We start from the raw sequence: 23,556 nt of genomic DNA, 5'->3' as shown, positions 1-23,556 counted from the left end.
CCAGGTAATGCTGCAGCTCTATAACACTCTGGTTAGACCACACTTGGAGTATAGTGTTCTGTTCTGGTTACCTCATTATAGGAAGGATGTGGAAGCTTTGGAGAGGGTGCAGAGGAGATTTGCCAGGATGGTGCCTGGATTGGAGAGCATGTCTTATGAGGATAGGTTGAGTGAGCTGGGGCTTTTCTCTTTGGAGAGAAGGAGGATGAGAGGTGACTTGACAGAGGTGTACAAGATGATAAGAGACATAGATCGAATGGACAGACAGAGACTTCCACAGGACAAAAATGGCTAACACGAGGGCATAATTTTAAGGTGATTGGAGGAAGGTATAAGGGGGATGTCAGAGGTAAGTTTTTTTTTTACACAGAGTGGTGGGTGTGTGGAATGCACTGCCTGCAGAGGTTGTGGGGGCAGATACATTAGGGACATTTAAGAGACTCTTAGATAGCCACATGAATGATAGAGAAATGGAGGGCTATGTGGAGGGGAAGGGTTAGATAGATCCTGGAGTAGGATAAAATGTCGGCACAACATCGTGGGCTGAAGGACCTGTACTGTGCTATAATGTTCTATGTACTCATATATGTTTGCAATCACCGTAACCCCTAATGGCAGCTTCGTTGCATATGAATCTGACTTGAGACCCATTGTATTATCATTAATCCAGAGGGACTAGGTTAGAAGAATGAGCCTCCAAGCTTCTGCATAATTACTGTGACCATTTCAGTTAAATCATTGCATGAGGTAAAATCCTACAGTTTCATCAAACTCTGGGATTGCTCTTGTGCTTTTAGAAAGAGGCACTGAAAGGGAGGGCAAAGCAATTTCTCAAAGGGGAAATGGAAATCACTTGAGGTCAAAGCCTTCCTTGTAGGCCAAGCCTATTTGACAATTTGTTTAAGAAAATAAAACAAACAAAATATCAAATGGTATTCTTATAAAATATCTATGATAATTGCACATTACCGAAAATAATCCAAAAGGGCATCTTGAATTGGTGGATAAACACATCCATAAGCTATATTTCCAGCTGCTGAACTACTACGAATAGCTGCTGGAAATGCATCAGAACTAATAAATAACAGATAAGTGGTATGAAAAAGACAGATGAATAGTCATCAAAAAAGTTTATCTTTTTCATATTACACTGCTTCGGAGGCTGTCTCCCTGCCTGAAGCCACTTCGTATCATAAGAAACCTGCATTTAAGTTTCCTTCCCTGCAGGAACACGACCAAAGGTTGCCAGGAGGGTAACATAGACTGCACACTTCCCAAGGTAAGGGTAAGTGCATCGGAGAGGAGAGTGGCAGGATCAAGGAAGGCAGGGGCAAGGGTCTCTCCTTATTAATCATCCAAAAGAACAGGAGTTATGGACGCACTCTTTTACACAATGATACTAAGGGCGCTTGTGCCCCTCCAAAAGCCCAAAGGCTATTTATCAAAGCTATTTTCACAAACCAAATTGGTACTGAGTAAGTCCTGCACAGTCAGAGGTGATACCTTTGAAATGGAGCCTTAATCTGTAGCTCTGCCTACTCTTCTAGGTAAAAAGACTCGGTAATTATTTTCGAAGAATACCACCAAAATTCACATGGGTCCAGGCCAAGAATTATCCTCCAGCCACTCGCACTAAAGTAATCAGATTATTTAGTTGTTTGCCAACAAATTGGCACGCATTTTGCTAATAATCGCTACACTTCTAAAGTACTTGATTGACAGCGAAGAGGTACATAAATCCTGTGTATTTGGAGTGATAAAAAATGAAAGGTTCTTAAAGTTATTGCAAATGTGAAGAATATTCATGAAGAATGTGAATGGGTGGGTTAATAAGTTGCTGACGATACAAAGATTGGTGGCATGTGGATAGTGTAGAGGATTGCCAAAGGATACAGCGGGATATAGATCAGTTGCAGATATGGTCGAAGAATTGGTAAATGGAATTTAATCTAACCAAGTGTTGCACTTTGGGAGATCAAATGTAAAGGGACTGTTAAAGGCAGGACCCTTAACAGTGCTGATATACTGAGGGATCCAGGGGTCCAAGTCCATAGCTCCCTGGAAATGGCTACACTGTTTGATAGGGTGGTAAAGGAGGCACATGGCATGTTTGCCTTTGTTATTCAAGGCATTGAGTTCACGAGTCAGGAAGTTATGTTGCAGCTTTATAAAATGCTAGTTAGGCCGCATCTGGAGTATTGCATTCGGTTCTGGTCGCCCCATTATAGGAAGGATGTGGAGGCTTTGGAGAGAGTATAGAAGAGGTTTACCAGGGTGCTGCTTGGATTAGAGGGCGTATGCTTTAAGGAGGAGTTGGACAAACCTGGGTTATTTTCTCTGGAGTAGCGGAAGTTGAGGGGAGATCTGTTAGAAGTTTATAAGATTGGGAGGCATAGATAGGGTAGACAGCCGGTATCTTTTTCCCAGGGTTGAAATATCTAATACTCGGAGGCATGCATTTAAGGTAAGTTCAAAGAGATGTGCGGGGCAAGTTTTTTTTACACAGAGTAGTGACTGCCTGGGATACGCTGGCAGGGGTGGTGGAGGCAGATACGATCGAGGTGTTTAAGAGGCTGTTAGTTCGGCACGTGAATGTGCAAAGAATGGGGGGATATTTTGTTACGTACCAGCAACAATAGAAACACACTGAGACATGTATAAGTGTTAAAAACTATTTTATTAATAACTACTTGTAATGATAAGAAAAGTAAAAATGTTCGATATCAAACATAATCCCCAAAACTAAACTCGAAGTGTGTGTGTGTAGCAAATTACCAAGCCCCAAGTCTGGGAATAATTCTCAAAGTCCAGTTCAGCAAGTCATCAGGTGAAACGTGAGCAAAGGCTTTTACAAAACCACCGTTGACTGAAGAGAAAATGTAGAGAGAATATAGGGAGAAATTACGAAATCCACATGTTCCACGATGGAACCCATACGACACCTCAATCTCCGATGATCTCCATTGCTTTGTTCCGAAGTATCTGCCACCCCAAAGGCATTCGATACATGGCTGCCCACAGAAATACTTGTTTCCCACTATAGTTTAACGACAAAGTGGACTCCACTTGTTTGCTCCAAAATTCCATACGTGGATTGTAGTGACAGACACAGCTATTGTTCTTCATCCCTTGATACAGAGACCAGCAGTAAGTCGCCCTCCCCCTCACCCCGACTCACTGAGCAAAACCACCAGAACGTTGTTATCTTCTTGCTGTCTTGATGACACCATCACACACACACACACACACACACACACACACACACACACACACACACACACATACTACTACTACTACTACTACTACTACTACTACTACTACTACTACTACTCTACTGTCCAGGTTCCTTAAAGGGACCTTCGCCAAATAGCAACCTGGCTCGTAACAATGGGCATTTTGGAGGCAGAAGGGCCTAGTTTAGCTCAGCATTTAATTGCTGGTTTAATTAGTTCAGCACAATATCATAGGCCGAAGACACACAAAATTCTGCAGAAGCTAGAATCTGGAGCAATACACGAAAAGTGCTGGAGGAACTCAGCAGGTCAGGCAGCATCCATGGAGGGAAATAAACAGTCGATGTTTCAGGCCGAGACCCTTCATCCAGCACTTTTTGTGTATTATCATAGTCCGAGGGGCCTGTTCCTGTGCTGTACTCTTCTATGTTATATTTCTCAAGCTAGTCATTCAAATAAAATTGCTTTCAAAGTTATAGAAAATGCAGTGCATTTGGTTTGTTTAGATATTCTGTTGACAGGGCAAGGAATGCCACGTGACAATGCAATGCATGAACCAATTACCTGTCACCATAATTTTATTCCTAATTGGACAGGCTTCCTGTAAATTTGAACGCAGCCAGGCATCTTCTGGTCGGCGCCATGACCATCTACTGGAGAAAATGCAGCAAGTAGAAGAGAAACTCAAGGAGAATGGGGATCTCATATCCCAGTTGGGAACTAAAATTGGTTCAGATGGTAAAACCATATCATTCCCTCAGGTAAGGGAGGGATTAAGTTCTGGAATGTATATCATCCTTGTTCCTGCTGGGCATAATGTCTGAGTTCAACACATTTTAGTAACCCTTTTCTGATCTTTTCAATTGCTTTGTTTTAAAATAATTAAAAGTAACATCGGTATTAAATTTTCTGGAAAATCTATTTTTTAAAATTGACTAAAGCTCAGCAAGCTACATGACCTTTTAAGTTTGAAGGCCATGTATTGGGTGATGTAGTTTAGCCTTTCTGACTTCTGTTGAATGAGTTCAGATTTAATCAGTACTGCTGAAAGGAGACCTCACCAAAACACATCAAGGTTACTAACCTCTGCAATTCCACCTGCCAGCTAATTACAAGCATTAATAACAACAGTTCTGGAGAAGATCTTGATCCAGATTCCAGATAATCCTTCCCCCCGAACGGAATGTGTGGACTACATGAGAGGATAGAACCTGTGGAAAAACAATTAGATGTTCACTGGGTGAAACGTTACAATAACTATTGTATTAGTTTGTAAATGTTCCTCTTTTCTTTTAAATTATTTATTACTGAACAGATCCTGAAACTGAGTATGCAGAACCTTCTATTAGAGGCTGAAGTGAGTAATTGCAAGCAACATAGCAATTATGTGACCCGCCTGGTGACATTGCAAGACCGAGATAGTCAACAGACGGAAAAGTAAGAAGCTGTTTCGTTAACTCAGATAAATCCAGTTTAAGAGTTCTTTCGCTGTGGCTGAATCACCATTTGTCCGTGAAGTGTGTGGTGTACTAAGTGATACAGTTGGGGAGTGTGCTGGATTTGATTCCTACCCTGTGCTGTGTTGGCTGACGTTCAAACTTAATGGGTAGTTGGGCCTGTGAATTTGTCCTCAGTCAATGAAGGGGAGGGGGAGAAAAATAGCCAGTATTTCTGCTTTAATCTGTTGTTGTAAGCTTCTGGTTATGTCCACATGAGCAGAGGGCAAGATTGACCATGCTTGTATTTGTTTCCAGGACTGATTAAAATGCCAAATCTCACTCTTTGCCAGTTATTTGACAGCCATAATTTATGCAGCAAGAAGTGGTAACGTAAATGGTGTGGAAATTGGAATGGGAACTATCAAAAAAAAGCATGTAATTTAGAATCAGATTTCCCCACCCTGTAATTGGGGCAGGACTCTGTACTGTGCTGGTTTAAACACATCACTTTCACCTCACATAGAAGAGCAAGCAGTTACTTACTTTGCTGTACCAGCTTCCTAGCTTCTGCACAAAGATGATTTCCAAAGCAGCAGTCAGGTGTCAACTTTCACCAAGTGGTCAAATATCTGAACTGCTGCCTGTTTTGATGGCACATTGATGTGTTTTTATTTGGATTATGGACTGATTGTGTCGTCTTGAGAATTCTTGGGCAAAAGAATTTGTTTCCACCAAAGTTAGACAAAGAAATATGCCATCAGCTATGCTAATGTTCTTGAGCTAGGATATTGTTGATTATGATATCACAGCTTCAGGACATGACGGAAGCACTGCTTGCTCAGGACATACAATTGAGCTCTGTATCCCAAGATGAAGGGTCTCGACCCAAAGCATCAACTATCCATTTCCCTCCATAATGCTGCCTGAGGCCGTCTATGAATTCATCGATGACAAACACCACTGTTGTAGGCAGAATCTCAGATTGCAATGAGGAGACGTACAGGAGTGAGATAGATCAGCTGGTTGAGTGGTTTTACAACAACTTCACACTCAATATCAGCAAGACCAAGGAATTGATTGTGGACCGGGAAGGGGAAGTTGGGAGAACATGCACCAGTCTTCACTGAGGGGTCAGCGCATGGAAAGGGTGAGCAGCTTCAAGTTCGTGGGGTCAACTTCTCAAAGGACCTATCTTGGGCCCAACACATTGATACAATCACAGAGAAGGCACACCAGTGGCTGTACTTCATTAGGAGAAACAAAGGACTGCAGATGTTGGAATCTAGATGAAAAACACTATGATGCTGGAGGAACTCAGCAGGCCAGGCAGCATCCATGGAGAAAGGTCCTCAACGTTTCGGGTGAAGACCCTTTCTCAGGACTGACGACAGGAAAAGGGGAAGCCCAATATATAGGAGGGAAAAGCAGAGCAGTGATAGGTGGACAAAAGAGGGGAGGTGGGGTGGGCAGAAGCTGGTGATAGGTAGATACAGGTAAGAGAGAGGCACTCTCACCATCCGGTACATGCCCTCTTCGCGTTACTACCAATCAGGGAGGAGGTGCAGGAGCCTGAAAACCCACACTGAACATTTCAGGAACAGCTCATTCCCCTCCGCAATCAGATTTCTAAACAGTCCGTGAACCTCCTTATTCCTCTTTTGCACTATTTATTTAACCATAGAAAATCCATAGAACAGTACAGCACAATACAGGCCCTTCGGCCCACCATGTTGTGCCGACCTTTAAACCTCGCCTAAGACGATCTAACCCCTTCCTCCCACATATCCCCCTATTTTAAATTCCTCCATATGCTTATCTAACAATCTCTTGAATTTGACCAATGTACCTGCCTCCACCACCACCCCAGGCAGCACATTCCATGCCCCAACCACTTTCTGTGTAAAAAAAAATCTCCCTTGAACTTCCCACCCATTACTTTAAAGCCATGCCCTCTTGTATTGAGCATTGGTGCCCTGGGAAAGAGGCGCTGGCTGTCCACTCTATCTATTTCTCTTAATATTTTGTATACCTCTATCATGACTCCCCTCATCCTCCTCCTCTCCAAAGAGTAAAGCCCTAGCTCCCTTAGTCTCTCCTCATAATCCATACTCTCCAAACCAGGCAGCATCCTGGTAAATCTCCTCTGCACCCTTTCCAACGCCTCCACATCCTTCCTATAATGAGGCGACCAGAGCTGGACATAGTACTCCAAGTGTGGTCTAACGAGAGTTATGTAGAGCTGCATCATTACCTCGCGGCTCTTAAACTCAATCCCACGGTTTATGAAAGCTAACATCCCATAAGCTTTCTTAACTACCCTATCCACCTGTGAGGCAACTTTCAGTGATCTGTGGACATAAACCCCCAGATCCCTCTGCTCCTCCACACTACCCAGAATCCTGCCATTAACTTTGTACTCCGCCTTGGAGTTTGTCCTTCCGAAGTGTACCACCTCACACTTATCCTGATTGAACTCCATCTGCCACTTCTCAGCCCAGCTCTGCATCCTATCAATGTCCTGTTGTAACATACAGCAACCTTCTATACTATCCACAACACCACCAACCTTTGGTGTCGTCTGCAAACTTGCCAACCCACCCTTCTACCCCCTCATCCAAGTAGAGGTCCCAGAACCAATCCTTGTGGGACACCGCTAGTCACAGCCCTCCAATCTGAATGCACTCCCTGCACCACAACCTTCTGCTTTCTACAGGCAAGCCAACTTTGAATCCACACGGCCAAGCCTCCCTGGATCCCATGCCCTCTGACCTTCTGAAGAAGCCTACCATGTGGAACCTTGTCAAACGCCTTACTAAAATCCATGTAGACCACATCTGCTGCACTACCCTCATCAATCTGCCTGGTCACCACCTCAAAGAATCCTATCAGGCTTGTGAGACATGATCTGCCCTTCACAAAGCCATGCTGGCTATCCCTAATCAGACCATGATTCTCTAAATGCTCATAGATCCTATCTCTAGGAATCCTTTCCAACAGCTTGCCCACCACAGACATAAGGCTCACTGGTCTGTAATTCCCTGGACTATCCATACTACTTTTTTTGAATAAGGGGACAACATTTGCCACCCTCCAATCCTCTGGTACCATTCTCGTGGACAACGAGGATTCAAAGATCCTAGCCAATGGTTCAGCAATCTCCTCCCTCGCCTCGCAGAGCAGTCTGGGGAATATTCCATCAGGCTCCGGGGACTTATCTGTCGTAATATTTTCTAACAGCTCCAACACATCCTCTCTCTTGATATCTACATGCTCTAGAACATTAACCTTACCAACACTGTCGTCAGCGTCATCAAGGCCAAAATTTATTTTTGTAACTTACAGTAATTTTGATCTCTTTATGTCTTACACTATACTGCTGCTGCAAAAACCACAAATTTCATGAGATGTGTCAGTGGTAATAAACCTGATTCTGATTCTGACCTGCTGAGTTCATTTGCAGTCTCTCTTGGTCTAGTATTACCTTTACTGGGTATGGAGGATTGATGGTGCAAGGCTTGCAGTAAACTCGCAATAGCTTGGAAAGAGCCCTGTGTGTATCTGTCTTTGATTCACTGACCCATTAGATTTGATACTCAGTCTAGCAAATGCATGGATTTTGGGTCAGAGAACAACTAATTATAGTGCCTCTTCCACAAACATAGTTACAATTTTGATCTCTGTCTCCACTCTGAACTCTGCTAATGCCAGAAAGCATCACAACCTCAAGTGATTTCCAGGACCTTTACCTTGATGGAGGATCTATGTGTAAACTGTCACAACCTGTCTTTTCTCACTACAGAGGCTGAGTACCTTCTGTGTGTTTCTGGTACATTCTCAAGCCAGAACAGGCCTCAGTGCATAGCACCCTTGGTGCAATCATCATATAAACAAGAAAACTGCAGACACTGGAAATCTGAATCAAATGTTGGTAATACTGCAAACAACATGTGTGGAGTGAACACAAATTTTTTCAGGAATGGCTAAGACAAAGATTTTTTTTGTGATAAAACGAACATTTTAAAAAAACAATGACATAAAGAAAGATAAATAAAATTCCCTGAAAGGAGCTTTAAAGTAGATTCTTTAATAGAAGTAATTTGTGCAAAAGACCAGAGGGATGATAATAAGAAGGGCAAGTTATATGCCAGCAGCACTTCACAGTTAAATTTAAACCAAGTATGTAAAGATAGTTGGTGAAAGTTTACTAAAGGAAGGGAAAGGAGTATTTCACTGCTACTCAGTCACACCGAGTGTTGGATGCCAAAATACTGGCAACAATTTACTGATTACAAGCAAAAATTTAATCCAGGTGGAGTTGTTCCAAGGAAAAAGTCCTCCTGTCCATAGACTGAGTTGTCACAATACTTAAGGAGTTAAACTGTTTTGCTTCTTTTTGCAATTCCAGGTTAGTGACCACCCTACTTCAGATTGTACGGAAGCAGTTTAACACACTGAAAGAAGCTAGCCTTGCAACTGCAGACACGGTATCACAGTTCAATGAGCTGGAGCGTCTTGTGCGAGGAGAGAAAGCTGTCCTATGGGCAGACCAAATAAACACAGAAGAATCTAAAGAGAATCAGCATTCAGAATTAACAGGTCTTACTACATTTTCTAAACTGCATCTTCTACCTGAGAACCTATTTGAATTTACTGGTAAGCCTGTTTCCTCCTTACTTTGTGTCCTGTAGTCATATAAGCGGACACTCAGAGACATTGTTTATATAACTGAAGAACTTATCTCCTTAGAACCTACTGTCATCATTAAAAAAGCTTTTTTTCCCCCATTCTTGAGAGTTTTTCACCATTTGACACGAACTGCATTTGACTTGTAATTTAATTCTTGTAAATTTACTGATAGCACAAAGGGACTTGGGAATACAGATCCTTCATTCCTTGAAAGTGGCATCACAGGTAGATAGGGTAGTAAAGAGAGCTTTTGGCACTTTGGCCTTCATAAATCAGGGCATTGAGTACAGGAGTTAGGATGTTATGTTGAAGTTGTATAAGATGTTGGTGAGGCCAAACCTAGAGTATTGTGTGCAATTCTGGTCACCTACCTACAGGAAAGATATCAACAAGCTTGAAAGAGTGCAGAGAAAATTTACACAGATGTTACCGGAACTTGAGGACTTGAGTTACAGGGAAAGGTTGAATAGGTTAGGACTTTATTCCCTGGAGCTCAGGAGAATGAGGGGAGTTCTTACAGAGGTATACAAAATTATGTGGGGTATAGATAGGGTGAATGCATAGAACACTACAGCACAGAAAACAGGCCATTTGGCCCTTCTAGTCTGTGCCGAAACTTTATTCTGCTAGTCCCATTGACCTGCGCCCAGTCCATAACCCTCCAGACCTCTCCCGTCCATGTATCTATCCAATTTATTCTTAAAGCTTCAGAGTGAGCCCGCATTTACCACGTCAGCTGGCAGCTCGTTCCACACTCTCACCGCTCTGAGTAAAGAAGTTCCCCTTAATGTTCCCCCAAACCTTTCCTCTTTCACCCTAAAGCCATGTCCTCTCGTACTTATCTCTCCTAATCTAGATGGAAAGAGCCTACTTGCATTTACTCTGTCTATACCCCTCATAATTTTGTAAACCTCTATCAAATCTCCCCTCATTCTTCTGCGCTCCAAAGAATAAAGTCCTAACCTGTTCAATCTTTACCTGTAACTCAACTCCTGAAGACCCGGCAACATTCTAGTAAATCTCCTCTGCACTCTTTCAATCTTACTGATATCCTTCCTATAGTTAGGTGACTGGAACTGCACACAATACTCCAAATTTGACCTCACCAATGTCTTATACAACCTCACCATAACATCCCAACTTGAATACTCAGTACTTTGATTTATGAATGCCAGGATGCCAAAAGCCTTTTTTTTTTACAACCCTGTCTACCTGTGACGCCACTTTCAGGGAATTATGTGTCTGAACTCCCAGATCCCTTTGTTCCTCCGCACTCCTCAGTGCCCTACCATTTACTGTGTATGTCCTACTTTGATTTGTCCTCCCAAACTGCAACACCTCACACTTGTCTGCATTAAATTCCATTTGCTATTTTCTGGCCCATTTTTCCAGCTGGTCCAGATTCCTCTGCAAGCTTTGAAAGCCTTCCTCACTGTCCACAACACTTCCAGTCTTAGTGTCATCAGCAAACTTGCTGATCCAATTTACCACATTATCATCTAGATCACTGATATAGACAACAAACAACAATAGTCCCAGCACAGATCCCTGAGGCACACCACTAGTCACAGGCCTCCAGTCTGAGAAACAATCATCCACTACCACTCTCTGTCTTCTCCCACACAGCCAATTTTGAAGCCAGTTTACAACCTCTCCATGGATACCTGGTGTCTGAACCTTCTGAACTAACCTCCCATGTGGGACCTTGTCAAAGGCCTTACTAAAGTCCATGTAGACAACATCCACAGCCTTTCCTTCATCTACTTTCTTGGTAACCGCCTCGAAAAACTCTACAAGATTCATTAAACACAATTTACCACGCACAAAGCCATGCTGACTATCCTTAATCAGCCCTTGGCTGTCCAAATACTTGTATATCCGATCTGTCAGAACACCTTCCAATAATTTATCTACTACTGATGTCAGGCTCACCAGCCTGTAATTACCTGGTTCACTTTTAGATCCTTTTTTAAACAACGGAACAACGTGAGCTACCCTCCAGTCCTCTGGCACCGCACCCGTGGCTAAGGACATTTTAAATATATCTGCCAGGGCCCCTGCAATTTCTACACTAGTCTCTCTCAAGGTCCAAGGAAATATCATGTCAGGCCCGGAAGATTTACCTACCTTTATTCGCTGTAAGGCAGCAAGCACCCCCTCCTCTTTAATTTCTATATGTTCCATGACCCTACTGCTTGTTTCCCTTCCTTCCATATACACTATGCCAGTTTCCTGAGTAAATACTGATGTAAAAAAACTGTTTAAGATCTCCCCTACCTCCTGAGACTCCACACATAAGCAACCACTCTGATCTTCTAGGGGACTAATTTTGTCCCTTACTATCCTTTTACTCTTAATATACTTGTAGAAACCCTTCGGATTTATCTTCACATTATCTGCCAAAGGCTTTTTCCCCTCAGGTTGCATGAGACTAGAACTAGAGGTCATAGGTTTAGGGTGAAAGGTGAAATATACAAGGGGAATCTGAGGGGGAGTTTCTTCACTCAGAGGGTGGTGCGAGTGTGGAACGAGCTGCCAGGGGAAGTGGTAGATGCGGGTTGAATTGTAATATTTAAGAGAGGTTTGAATAGGTACATGGATGAGAGGGGTTTGGAGAGATATGGTCCGGGTGCAGGTAGATGGGACTGGGCAGAAGATCAGGTCGGCATGGATTAGATGGGCCAAAGGGCCTGTTTCTGTGCTGTATGTATGTAAATTTGTTCAACACTTTTTAATGAGCATTTGCTACTGGGTTTATCAATTTTTATCACTAACAGACAGCTCAGATGTCAGGAGTACTGTTTCTTTTTGTTTGGGAGGATACATCCCCCAGGCCATGCATTCACTCATGTTCATGTCACCCTCACTTGTCCTGCATTCCCAGGGCCAGAATGAAGACTTGCCTGGTGAGTAATACACTGCTTACGCCAGACTGGATCGACCAAGTTTCAATTCATGATCTAAACTAATTTAATTTTAATATTCTTGGAGGTGGAGTAGGAAAATCAGCCAAAATTCACATTTCAAATTGCCTAAAATTGAATCTGCGCTGAAAGTCTGCTCATTGTGTTTGAGGACCCAATATATCTGTGTTTTGATGAATACGTATCTGTCACGTTAATCATAGCTAGCTAGGAGGTGTGTGCATCAGTAAATGGCTAGTCTCCTGCTGTGACAGGGGTTTATAGTAATCACAGGCCAGATTTTCTTTCAAGTTATTCACTTAATAGATTCTGTATTTGCATAACAAATTTGTGAGGGTCAACAGTACCCTGAAAAGTAAATTGTATCTCATTTAGAAGTGGGAAATCTGTTTTCTGTTAATCAAGAAAACTGCTTTCAGTACAGGCTTGTAATATTTTAAAGTATAACAATGGTGCGGTAATTATTTAACTAATCTGGATCCTTCAGATCCATCACCTGACAGCAGGAGAGATGTTTTTACCACTATAATTTAAGCTCGCATTGAGTCTAGATATGCAATGCAGCAACAGGTAATAATTACTTGAACTTTATTACTTGTTTATAATTTTCAGACACTGCTCTGTACAAATTGTACGAGCAACATAAGGAAGACTGCCTGATATACAGTAGATTTAACTATTTAATGCTGCCTTTGCAATAATATTGACCTTGTTGATGCTTAAAGATTTTTTTCCCAGGTATGTCTGTCTCCAAGTTAACTTACCCAAATTTGCTTTTAAGTGTGAAAATTCACTTCCTATTGAGACTGTGTTGCATTTAACATCAATAGTGGCAACATTAACATTGTTCTTTTAGTGAATGTTTTGTACCATCTACCCCTTCATTTCGCAATACCACAACACTTAAAACCATGCTTAACATCATCTAGTCATTTGGTTATCATGTGATTCATTCTTAAGATAGGCATGGAATTGAACTTACTTGAAAGGTTTGAGAAAATTTGTCCAATACTTCCATGGGTGCATGAACAAAATACTTGCATTAAAATGAATTATTTCAGAAAATTATGTTAATTGTTCACATGGAAGTACAGAGCAGCAGGCCGGTACATACTCAGTTTGGCTCACTGCCTGCATTCACTCATCATGTTTTTCCCACTTGGTCAATTGGCATGGCTGCCTCAGCCAGCTTGCGATCTGCTTTGCCTTGCGAGGGATGACTCGTCCTCAGGCTGCATTTCCTGAGGCATCCTCCCCGATGATCTACTGACGCCTCATTGGGAAATCAGGGATATGTTGATCTTCGAGGAGGACATTGCCTGGGGCCCTCTATTAGACCAATAGAAAGTTGATGTTTTAATCTTACTTATCTAATATTGATGGTAATGGATATTGTATGGTGAGTAGTGTCTGGAATGGCAGTTTATAATTCTAAAGAAAAGTTTGAAATGGATTTTTTTTATTATCATAGAGTATTATTTAAATTTGATCTCTTCTGCAAAATTGCTTCTAACCATAGGCATCAGGAAGTAATCTGGCACTTCAACAAGCAGCCTAGTTTAATTTTTCCCATTGCTTCTGCCTCATTCTTCTAATTAATTGAGATGTCCCTTTTAACAGAATTCCTAATTTAGGAAAGTATATTTTGGTGGTCTTCCCCATTGTTAAAACAGGCAATTTTTAGACATAAAAGCAAACAGCCTCTGCTGTGTCCACAGCAACTTTGATGGTATGTCCTTTTTTCTGATTTGGTTCCCTACTGTGTTTCTGTCTTCTGTAAACATTATACCATGATAATTTATTATTCATGATTTTACAAAGTCCATTCAATTAAGAAAATTGAGGGGAAAGCATTAAGATCATTCAGAATATAATTGGATGTAGTGATGGGGGTTAATGTAGAGGAAGATTTAGTTCAGGCTGAAAATGTCCAGTCAGTTTTATTAGTTTTGTTGGCAACCCCCTTTATCAATCCTTCTTATCCAACAATTATATTTTTTTCAAAAAATCATTTCCTACATTATTTTGTGGACCCCAGATAAAAGGAAAACAGTCTTTTACCATGGTCCAGTATTCTGTCACTGCTTCAGATCCCAATGTCCCTACTTGTAGATTGATCATCTTTGCAGATCATTGAAATGTTTCAGAAGAAGCTTCCCATAGAATTAAACATTGAAATAATAAAATTGATTGCAACCAATGATTAAAGGAGATACTAAAAGGATAAACTGACTCTTAACCAGAGATTACCTTACGATTTTCCATTCCTTTATCGATAGGGAATCAGAGGCAGCAGTGCAGGAGCCCATGGATGCTCCTGTAAATTAATTACAACAACAAGCTACATGCATGGAACATATAGAGATTAATAAGGAGGAGGTACTTGATGCTTTGCAGCGAATAAGGGTAGATAAATCCCCCGGGCCTGACAAGATATTTCCTCGGACCTTGAGAGAGACTAGTGTAGAAATTGCAGGGGCCCTGGCAGATATATTTAAAATGTCCTTAGCCAAAGGTGCGGTGCCGGAGGACTGGAGGATAGCTCATGTTGTTCCATTGTTTAAGAAAGGCTCGAAGAGTAAACCAGGTAATTACAGGCCAGTGAGCCTGACATCAGTAGTGGGTAAATTATTGGAAGGTGTTCTGAGAGATAGGACATATAAGTATTTGGACAGCCAAGGGTTGATTAAGGATAGTCAGCATGGCTTTGTGCATGGTAGATCATGTTTAACGAATCTTGTGGAGTTTTTTGAGGAGGTCACTAAGAAAGTAGATGAAGGCAAGGCTGTGGATGTTGTCTACATGGACTTTAGTAAGGCCTTTGACAAGGTCCCACATGGGAGATTAGTTCAGAAGGTTCAGTCAATGGGTATCCATTGGAAAGGTTGTAAACTGGATTCGAAATTGGCTGAGTGGGAGAAGACAGAGTGGTTGTGGATGGTTGTTTCTCAGATTGGAGGCCTGTGACTAATGGTGTGCCTCAGGGATCTGTGTTGGGGCCATTGTTGTTTGTTGTATATATCAATGATCTAGACGATAATGTGGTAAATTGGATTAGTAAGTTTGTGGATGACACTAAGATTGGAGGTGTAGTGGACAGTGAGGAAGGCTTTCAAAGCTTGCGGAGGGATCTGGACCAAATGGAAAAATGGTCCAGAAAATGGCAGATGGAATTTAATGCGGACAAGTGTGAGGTGTTGCATTTTGGAAGGACAAATCAAGGGAGGACATACACAGTAAATGGTAGGGCACTGAGGAGTGCGGAGGAACAAAGGGATCTGGGAGTTTGGATACATAATTCCTTGAAAGTAGAGTCACAGGTAGACAGGGTTGTACAAAAAGGCTTTTGGAATCCTGGCATTTATAAATCAAAGTATTGAGTATAGGAGTTGGAATGTTTTGGTGAGGTTGTATAAGTCATTGGTGAGACCAAATTTAGAATATTGTGTGCAGTTCTGGTTGCCGAACTACAGGAAGGATGTCAGTAAGATTGAAAGAGTGCAGAGGAGATTTACAAGAATGTTGCCGGGTCTTCAGGAGTTGAGTTATAAGGAAAGATTGAGCATGTTAGGACTTTATTCCATGGAGCGGAGAAGAATGAGGGGAGATATGATAAGGGTTTATAAAATGATGAGGGGCATAGACAGGGTTAATGCAAGTAGGCTCTTTCCACCTAGATTAGGGGAGATAAGTATGATAGGACATGGCTTTAGGGTGAAAGGGGAAAGGTTTAGAGGGAACATTAGAGGGAACTTCTTCACTCAAAGAGTGGTGGGAGTGTGGAATGGGCTGCCATCTGATGTGGTAAATGCGGGCTCGCTCTTAACTTTTAAGAGTAAATTGGATAGATACATGGACGAGAGAGGTCTGGCGGGGTATGGGCTGGGGGCAGGTAAATGGGACTAGCCGAATAATGTTTCGGCACAGACTAGAAGGGCCAAATGGCCTGTTTTCTGTGCTGTAGTTTTTCTATGGTTCTATAGTATACAATTTTAATTAGATCTTTAGGAACATATCATAAATCTTAACCAATCATTAGTGCTAAGCTTCAGGGCTTACTTTTCTAGTTCAGAAAGGAACATTTACCAAAACAATAAAATAAGCTGCACCTCTCAATCTGTTTTAATTGGTTGCTATGATTTTCTGAAAGCTTGGATAATCTTCATCATCTTCAACCCAGAAGAATACCCAAATCCTTGCTCATGTAGGGAGAAATGAGGATGTATTACCAATCTAGCATTGTTGTATGATCCAAAGCTAGGTCTTTCTTTAACTTTGCACATGGATCACTGCTTTCTGCTGCTTGTCCGCTGTGCTACTGTTGAGCCTTATTTGCCAGTCAAGTATTTGGACACAAAACTTATCAGAATTAGGATTTAAATGAGGTTTTTCTATTTATATGCAGTGTTGTAAAAACTATTCTTCACACACCCAGGAGCTGAGTTGTGGACTAATCACATTTTATAGTGGAAAGAATAGTAAATGCTGTTTCTTTCCTGTGGCTGCATTTCACAAGATCGTTATAGAATCATAGAGTACCACAGCATGGAAACAGGCCCTTTGGCCCATCTAGTCCATGCCGATGGTGCCTGGAATGAAGGGCTGTAGTTATAAGGAGAAATTGGATAGGTTGGGTTTATTCTCACTGGAACAGAGGAGGCAGAGGGGTGATCTTGTAAAGGTTTATAAAATTATGGGGGGCGTAGAAAGGATGGATGGAGTCTGCACCGGGAGACTAGAACTGGGGGCATGTGAAAGGTGGGAGTGGAGAAATCTGAAGAAGATTTGAGGGGTGAGTTTTAACACAGAGGGTGGTGGTTATCTGGAAAGAGCTACCAGAGGAAGTGGTAAAGGCAGATACAATTACAATGTTTAAAAGGCATCTGGACAGGTACTTCGACAGGAATGGCACAGAGGGACATGGACCCAGTGGGATTAGTGTAGATAGGCATCACGGTGGGCATGGATGAGGTGGGCGGAATCTCTGTGCTGTCCGATTCGACCATGATCCTATTGAAGAATTGCAACCTTAAAATTAAAGTTACTTAAATCATTAGCATTAAAGAAATTATTGAAAATAGGGCTTCAGCTGAAACATTAGCATTCCTTTACAACTATGCACAAGGATATAAGATTAAACAGTACAAGTTGATGGTGACTGAGCCTATGTAAGCCAGGTAGTCCTGAGAACTAAAAGTAAACATAAAACTAAGGAGACCCAAGAGTGCAAATGCTGGAATCTGAAACAACACAAAAGGAGGAATTCAGCAGGTTGGGCAGTATGTATGGAGTGAAATAGTCGATGTTTTGGGTTGAGACCCTTCATCTGGACATCTATATGTAAAACTACACTTGATTGCAAGTTTGAAATACCTGAATTGTAACAACTACCTAAAAACAAAATCAGTGAGTTTACACTCTTTGCATGAAGAGGTATGATATGTTACCCACCTATACTTGCCTGTATACCTCAACCCTTTTATGTTGCAAAAGGCCACATTATTCCAGTCATCCAGATAAAAGGACATTGAAATGTCCATCCAGATATCACCTTGAGCATCTTCTCAATTTGCTCATGTAACTCCTTGTCGCACAAGGTTACAATGCAGAAGGAGGTCGTTCTGCCTATTATGTCCATTCTGACCAAAAGTTTTCCTCAATCCCCGAACTCTACCAATTAACCAACTCTGCAGGCCTTTCCTGCTCACCGTGTCTGTGCATCTTATAATTTTGCATATTCAATTAAATCTCTGCTGTGTTTCCTTTGTTAAAAGAAAACAACTGAATCAGAATCAGGCTCATTATCACTGACTTCTATGCTGTGAAATTTGTTGTTTTACGGCAGCAGAACAGTGCAAAAACATAAGGCTACTATAAATTACAAAGTAATTAAATAGTGCAAAAAAAGAAAGAATAACGAAGTGGTGTTCACGGATTTATGGACCATTCAGAAATCTGATGGCGGAGGGGAAGAAGCTGTTCCTGAATTGCTGAGTTTCGGTCTTCAGGCTCCTGTGCCTCCTTCCTGATGATGGTAACGAGTAGGCGGCATGTCCCGAATGGTGAGGGTCCTTAATAATGGATGCCATCCTCTTGAGGCACCACGTCTTAGAGATGTCCTTAGTAGAGTGAAGGGTTGTGCCCATGATAGAGCTGGCTGAATCTACAACCCTCTGCAGTGTCTTGCGGTCCCATGCATTGGAGCCTCCATACTAGGCTGTGATGTAACCAGTCAGAATAGTCATACAGCATAGAAACAGGCCCTTTGGCCCATCTTGTCCATGCCACCTGATCTTCTGCCCAGTCCCATCTACAAGCACCCGGACCATATCCCTCCAAACCCCTCCCATCCATGTACCTATCCAAACCTCTCTTAAATGTTACAATTAAACCCACATCTACCACTTCCGCTGGCAGCTCGTTCCACACTCGCACTGCCCTCTGAGCACCAATCCCTGTGGCACACCACTAGTCACAGGCCTCCAGTCAGAGAGAACAACCATCTACTACCACTCTCTGGCTTCTCCCACTAAGCCAATGTTGAATCCAATTGACTACTTCATCCTGAATGCCAAGCGGCTTAACCTTCTGGAGCAGCCTCCCATGCGGGACTTTGTCAGAGGCCTTGCTAAAGTCCATGTGGACAATGTCCACCGCCTTTCCCTCATCGACCTTCTTGGTAACCTCCTCAAAGAACTCTAAGATTGGTTAGACGTGACATACCATGCACAAACCCATGTTGACTATCCCTAATCAGGCCCTGTCTATCCAAATACTTACATAACCTGTCCCTTAGAACATAGAACACTACAGCACAGTACAGGCCCTTCAGCCCATAATGTTGTGCTGACGTTTTATCCTGCTCTAAGATCTATCTAACCCTTTCCTCCCACATAGCCCCCTATTTTTCTATCATTCATGGGTCTATCTAAGAGTCTCTTAAATGTCCCTAACGTATCTGTCCCCACAACCTCTGCAGGCAGTGCATTCCACGCACCCACCACTCTGTGTAAACCAAAAAAAGCTTACCCCTGACATCCCCCTTATACCTTCCTCCAATCACCTTAAAATTATGTCCCCTCATGTTAGCCATTGTCACACTGGGAAAAAGTCTCTGACTGTCCACTCGATCTATGCCTCTTATCATCTTGTACACCTCTATCAAGTAAGAATACCTTAGAATACCTTCCAATAATTTACCCACGACTGACATCAGACTCACTGACCTCTAATTTCCTGGCTTATTCTTAGACCCTTTCCTGAACAACAGAACAACATTAGCTATCCTCCAGTCCTCCAGCATCTCACTCGTGGCTAAGGACATTTTAAATATCTTTGCACTTTCTCCCACAAGGTCCAAGGGGACATCTTGTCTGGCCTGGAAATTTATCCACTTTCATTCGCCTCAAGACAGCCAGCACCTCCTCTTCCATAATCCAGATACGGTCCATGACCTCACTATTGTGTTGCCTCAGTTCTGTAGTCTGTATCTGTCTCCACAGTAAATATGTATGCAAAACATTCATTTAATATCTCCCCCATCTCTTTTGGTTCCATGCATAGATGACCATGCTGATCTTCATGAGGACCAATTTTGTCCCTTGCTACCCTTTTTTTCTTAATATAGCTATAGAAACCCTTGGTATTCTCTTTCACCCTGTCTGCCAGAGCAACCTCATGTCCTCTTTTTGCCCTCCTGATTTCTCTCTGAAGTGTTCTCTTGCATTTCTTATACTCCTCAAGCGCCTCATTTGATTCTAACTGCCTATACCTGATGTGCACCTCCTTTTTCTTTATTAGGGCCTCAATGTCCCTTGGTAAGCAAGGTTCCCTAAACCCGTTAGCCCTGCCTTTTATTCGAACAGGAACATATAGATTCTGTACTCTCAGTATTTCACTTTTGATAATTTCCCACTTAAGAAGCATCTATCTGACAGAAAGCAACCTATCCCAATCATGCCTGCCGGATCCCTTCTGATGCCATCAAAATTGGCTTTACTGCAGTTTATAATCTCAACCTGAGGACCAGTCCTATCCTTCTCCATAATTATCATAATGCTCTCCAACATACATCTATGGAAATTTGTAAGGGTCTTCAGTGACATACCAAATCTACTCAAACTCCTAACGAAGTAGCTGCTGATGTGCCACCTTCGTGATTGCATCAATGTGTTGGGCCCGGGATAGATCCTCTGAGATGTTGACACTCAGGAACTTGAAGCTGCAGCCTAGTCATCCTCTCATTACTGTAGTTCTCCAGCCCTGACAACATCCTCAAACCCTTCTCTGCATCTTCACTGGTGCAATGCTATCATGTAAATAAAGGCCTGTATCCAGAATGCCACCTTAACCAAATTTTCTGCTTGATCCAAAGGCAAAATACTGCAGATGCTGGAAGTCTGAAGTGAAAACAAGAAGTGCTGGAAACACAGCAGTTCAGGCAGCATCTGTGGAGAAAGGAACGAGGTTAAACTTTTCAGGTCAATCACTCTGTTCTCTCTCCTTAGATGCTCTCTGACCTGTTTAGTATTTCCAAAGTTTTCCAATTTTGTTCTGTTAACTTCAGTTCCCACTGGAAATGAATGTGGATACCCTTGCAGGGAAGGATTCTGTCCACCTGAAGCCCTCCACTGTCACATAGCTTGTTGACTGGCACAATAAATACACCTGCATTACGAGTTGGTACTTATGAGACATTGCAAGATACTGGAGCAATTTACTTTAAGGGTAATTATACTTGTAGCTACATCGATTTATACAGCACTGTATTATCGATAGTGACACCAGTTATGTTTTAAAACTAACATAATGCCAGAAATCAGAAATGCATTGCCTGAGTGTAGCTTTTAGCTATTTTACTCTAGAAAGTTTTACATCTTTTTGAAACAAAGTTAGCTGATTATTTTGTCCCCTTCTGAATGCACAGCCCTCTTTTTGTTTATAAATTTGTCATGAATGGGCTGTACTCAGTGGTTGATGTTAGTAATGATACAAAAATGTATGGTTCTGGCAGACAAACAAGATTAAGTTATCTTTTTACTCAATGTACATTCTATATTTTTTAACCGATTCTTGTGCTAACTGGTCCATCTGTGTTCATTTTTAAATACCAATTCCAAGTGGTGGAAACATTTTTTCAAATAGAAACATTTTAAAGATATAGATCTTGACAGTTGTGTTGTAATAGTTTAGCACAGCAAGTCCTCAGTGCTGGAATGTATATTTGTATCCAGCAGAGACATTTCTAACCAAGTTCCCCCCTCCTTGCTGTAAATGAAAACCACCTAGGGCATTATTAGCCCCGTTCGAAATATGTGCAGACTTAAGATGTAAAGCTGCAATTAATTTGCGGAACCAGTCAGTGGGAAACGTGCTTTTTTGCAGCACTTCCAACACACATTTCATCAAATGGTAAACATTGCTGTCTTAAGAGTTGTTGGGGCTGGCCTTCATTGTCTACAAGTTGTTTCAGGTAAGGTATGACATTATCAGTTAAAAAGTCAAATTTCTTCTATCTTAATGTTTTGCTTCATCCCCTTTCTTAGACCATTGTGTGGAACACTGCAGTGGGGTCTTCCACATTAGCCAAATAGCATTCCCAGGAGACGTTTACTAATGCCTTGTGATGTTTGCCCCATCTGACTTCTTGGAGTCTGAACAAAATTTACTCTGCAGTCATTATCAAGAAATCTGATAATCAGGACACCACATCATTGCTGTTTGAAAGGCTGAGTGAAAGTCAGTCACCATGTTTCCTGTACTTTAGAAAGTACTTGCTTGATTGAAAATACTTTGTGATGTTTGGTCATGAAAGGTGCCATATAAATGCAAATTTTCTTTTTTGTTTGGGTCCTGGTTTGAACTTGTTCAAACTCAGTTTATTTTTGCTGGGATTTGTTTGAAAGGTAACAGTCCCCTATCCAAATCTTCACATCACTGATTAGGAGGAAAGGCTGTGCTTATTTTTAGAGCAGGTACACTTTTAACACAAGTAAAGTCAGGGGAAACTTCAGTTTAATTTCAGGGAAACTAAGGGCTTCCTATTGTAACAAATCTTACTGATTTTAAATATGGAAATAACTCACTGTGTTTCTGTGAAGGTTAATTACAAAAGAAGCTATTACTTTTTAAAAACATGTAATTAAATAGTAAAATTAGAAGACCCATCACACAGTTATAACACTCATCTCAGGTCTGCTTTCTTGTATCACTGAAATATGATGGCATGTTTTATGCAGGGGTATGACCAAAGAATTGATAAAATGAGACAGCAATATTCTAATCTGGTGCAGCATTGCCCCTTCATGAAGCATGTTAGTACATGTAATCATGAATGGCTTTTTTGGTCAGGCCCTCACTATAGACCAAAAGTAAAATGTAAAAGCTTTTGTGACCTCAGGACAACCCATAGTGAAGTCTGAAGTGCAGTCATTATTGCAGTATAGACAATGTGGCGGCAATTTGAGTGCAGCAGCTCCCACAGACTCCAATTTAATCATGTCCAAAGCATCTGTGTAGGTGATATTGATTGAAGAATAGACATTATCCAGGGCACTGGACAGAAATGCCCTGGTTTGTATCCTCCTGAAGGACATATTCATTTTGAAATCCAATTTCAAAGATGACCCACCAACAGTGGACCTCTCCTTCACCATTCCACTGGATTTTATGGCCAAGGGCGCCAAGTAAAGCTCAAACACACAGCCTCCAATGCTGTGATATCCTTTCTTAAATAAGACAAGTTCTGCGTGGTATTCCAGGTGTGGCCTCAGCATTTCCCATGTACATTAGTGACAATGCTTACCTATTCCTAAACTCCAATACTGTTGCAATAAAGGCCACTCTGACACTTGCCTTCCTAACCAGTTGCTACACCTGCTCTGCTCACTTTTTGTGATCTGTATACAAGAACACCTGAATCCCTCCACGCTTTGCTCATCTGTAATCCTTCTCCATTTAGATAAAAGTCTGCCTTCGGATTTCTCTTACTAAAGTGCATGACTTCACAATTTCCCACATTAACTCCATTCGCCAAGTTTTTGCCACTCACTCAAACTATCTGCAGTCTGTCGTAGAGTCCAGATATCCTCTTCGCAACTGCCCTCCCACCTATTTTTATGTCTTCGGCAGACTTGGATATCTTGCACTTGCCCCTCCTCCAGGTAATTAATGTAAATCATAAACAATTGAGGTCAAGATCTGATCTCTGGGACCTATTTATTCCAACTCTGTCTTCTATGTGATAATCAATCTTCAATCCATGCTAATGCACTC

The 23,556-nt window shown here is 41.8% G+C and overlaps 1 protein-coding gene across 4 annotated transcripts in view; it reads left to right on the top strand.

The window, feature by feature from the left end:
• Nucleotides 1-23,556, top strand: part of LOC127585453 (kinesin-like protein KIF18A) — a 100,342-nt gene that overhangs the window by 59,167 nt on the left and 17,619 nt on the right. For 3 of the 4 annotated variants that reach the window (XM_052042909.1, XM_052042908.1, XM_052042911.1), the window contains exons 11-13: nucleotides 3,830-3,994; nucleotides 4,549-4,670; nucleotides 9,078-9,325. In XM_052042909.1, the coding sequence (XP_051898869.1) occupies nucleotides 3,830-3,994; nucleotides 4,549-4,670; nucleotides 9,078-9,325 (535 nt within the window). The remainder of the gene's footprint in view (nucleotides 1-3,829; nucleotides 3,995-4,548; nucleotides 4,671-9,077; nucleotides 9,326-23,556) is intronic. The other variant, XM_052042912.1, reaches the window with a different exon arrangement.

This window comes from Pristis pectinata, chromosome 33 (assembly GCF_009764475.1).
Source record: "Pristis pectinata isolate sPriPec2 chromosome 33, sPriPec2.1.pri, whole genome shotgun sequence".
In the NCBI taxonomy this organism is placed as follows: domain Eukaryota; kingdom Metazoa; phylum Chordata; class Chondrichthyes; order Rhinopristiformes; family Pristidae; genus Pristis; species Pristis pectinata.
This window is presented reverse-complemented; position numbering and strand designations above follow the sequence as displayed.